The sequence below is a fragment of the Gregarina niphandrodes genome, assembly GCF_000223845.1.
Source record: "Gregarina niphandrodes unplaced genomic scaffold scaffold00020, whole genome shotgun sequence".
NCBI lineage: Eukaryota > Apicomplexa > Conoidasida > Eugregarinorida > Gregarinidae > Gregarina > Gregarina niphandrodes.
The window spans coordinates 13,057-14,026 of NW_011645789.1; the positions used below are offsets into that span (position 1 = coordinate 13,057).

A 970-nucleotide genomic window follows, 5' to 3' on the forward strand; every position below is an offset into this window, starting at 1 on the left:
GTGGAGGGGGTAACTGTGGATGGGGTAACTGTCGAGGGGGTAACTGTGGATGGGGTAACTGTCGAGGGGGTAACTGTCGAGGGGGTAACTGTCGAGGGGGTAACTGTCGAGGGGGTAACTGTCGAGGGGGTAACTGTCGAGGGGGTAACTGTCGAGGGGGTAACTGTGGATGGGGTAACTGTCGAGGGGGTAACTGTGGTGTGGACAGGTGGTTACCCGTTCGTGTATGTAGCCACTGGTTTTCATGGCGGAGTCTTGGTTGATGGTGAGGTCGACTTGTACGTCGGAGCTTTTGTCAGTGAACTTGACGATGGGTACGCGGGCCTTGGTAACGGCGTTGACCTCAGTGGTGAAGGGACAGCTTTTGAGAAGGCGTGCGAGGTCGTGTATGTCATTGCGTAGATTGTTCTGGTGGGTGGGGACGTTAAGAATGCAGATGTCGACGTCTGCAAGGGGTAGTGAGAGGCCGTTGAAGAAGCTACCAAAGGGTGCCAATTGGCAGTCAGGCCAAAGGGTCTGGGATACCACAGAGATATTGGCCAGGATTTTCTTTCTATCCTCAACCTCCCCACGCGTCAAATCTGCCCAAGCAATGAACGCAAGGATCTCCTCATGCAGCTGCTCCGCACAACCCAACGCCGCAAATGACACGTACAACTCCGCACGATCGCAGTCTGCCATGTCCCCCGCCGTCCATTCCTTCCGTCGCCAACGGCCAGCCGTTGCACACACATGTTTCCGAAATAGGAATCCACTCCAAGGCACGCTCTCCAACGAAGTACTAGACGGTACCGACCGAACCGGACCAGGCTCGCGCACCCGTGCGCTACGTGCCGGTACTGCCAGGAAACTACCCTCCGGCTCCGCCCGACTCTCCAACGCGCGCCGACTCCGCGCGTCCTTTATTACATTCTGCAAACCAATACCACCAAGGAGGGGGGGGAGGGGGGAGGGGGGAGCGGACCGGGAA

At 57.6% G+C, this 970-nt stretch overlaps 1 protein-coding gene across 1 annotated transcript; it reads right to left on the bottom strand.

Moving 5' to 3' along the window:
* Positions 1–89: 89 nt before the first annotated feature.
* On the bottom strand, positions 90–681 carry GNI_096990 (nucleotidyltransferase domain protein; the record flags this gene model as incomplete). Its single annotated transcript, XM_011132731.1, has 1 exon — positions 90–681. A coding segment is annotated over one exon (592 nt), but the record flags the coding sequence as incomplete, so codon positions are not given.
* Between the last annotated feature and the right edge of the window lie 289 nt (positions 682–970).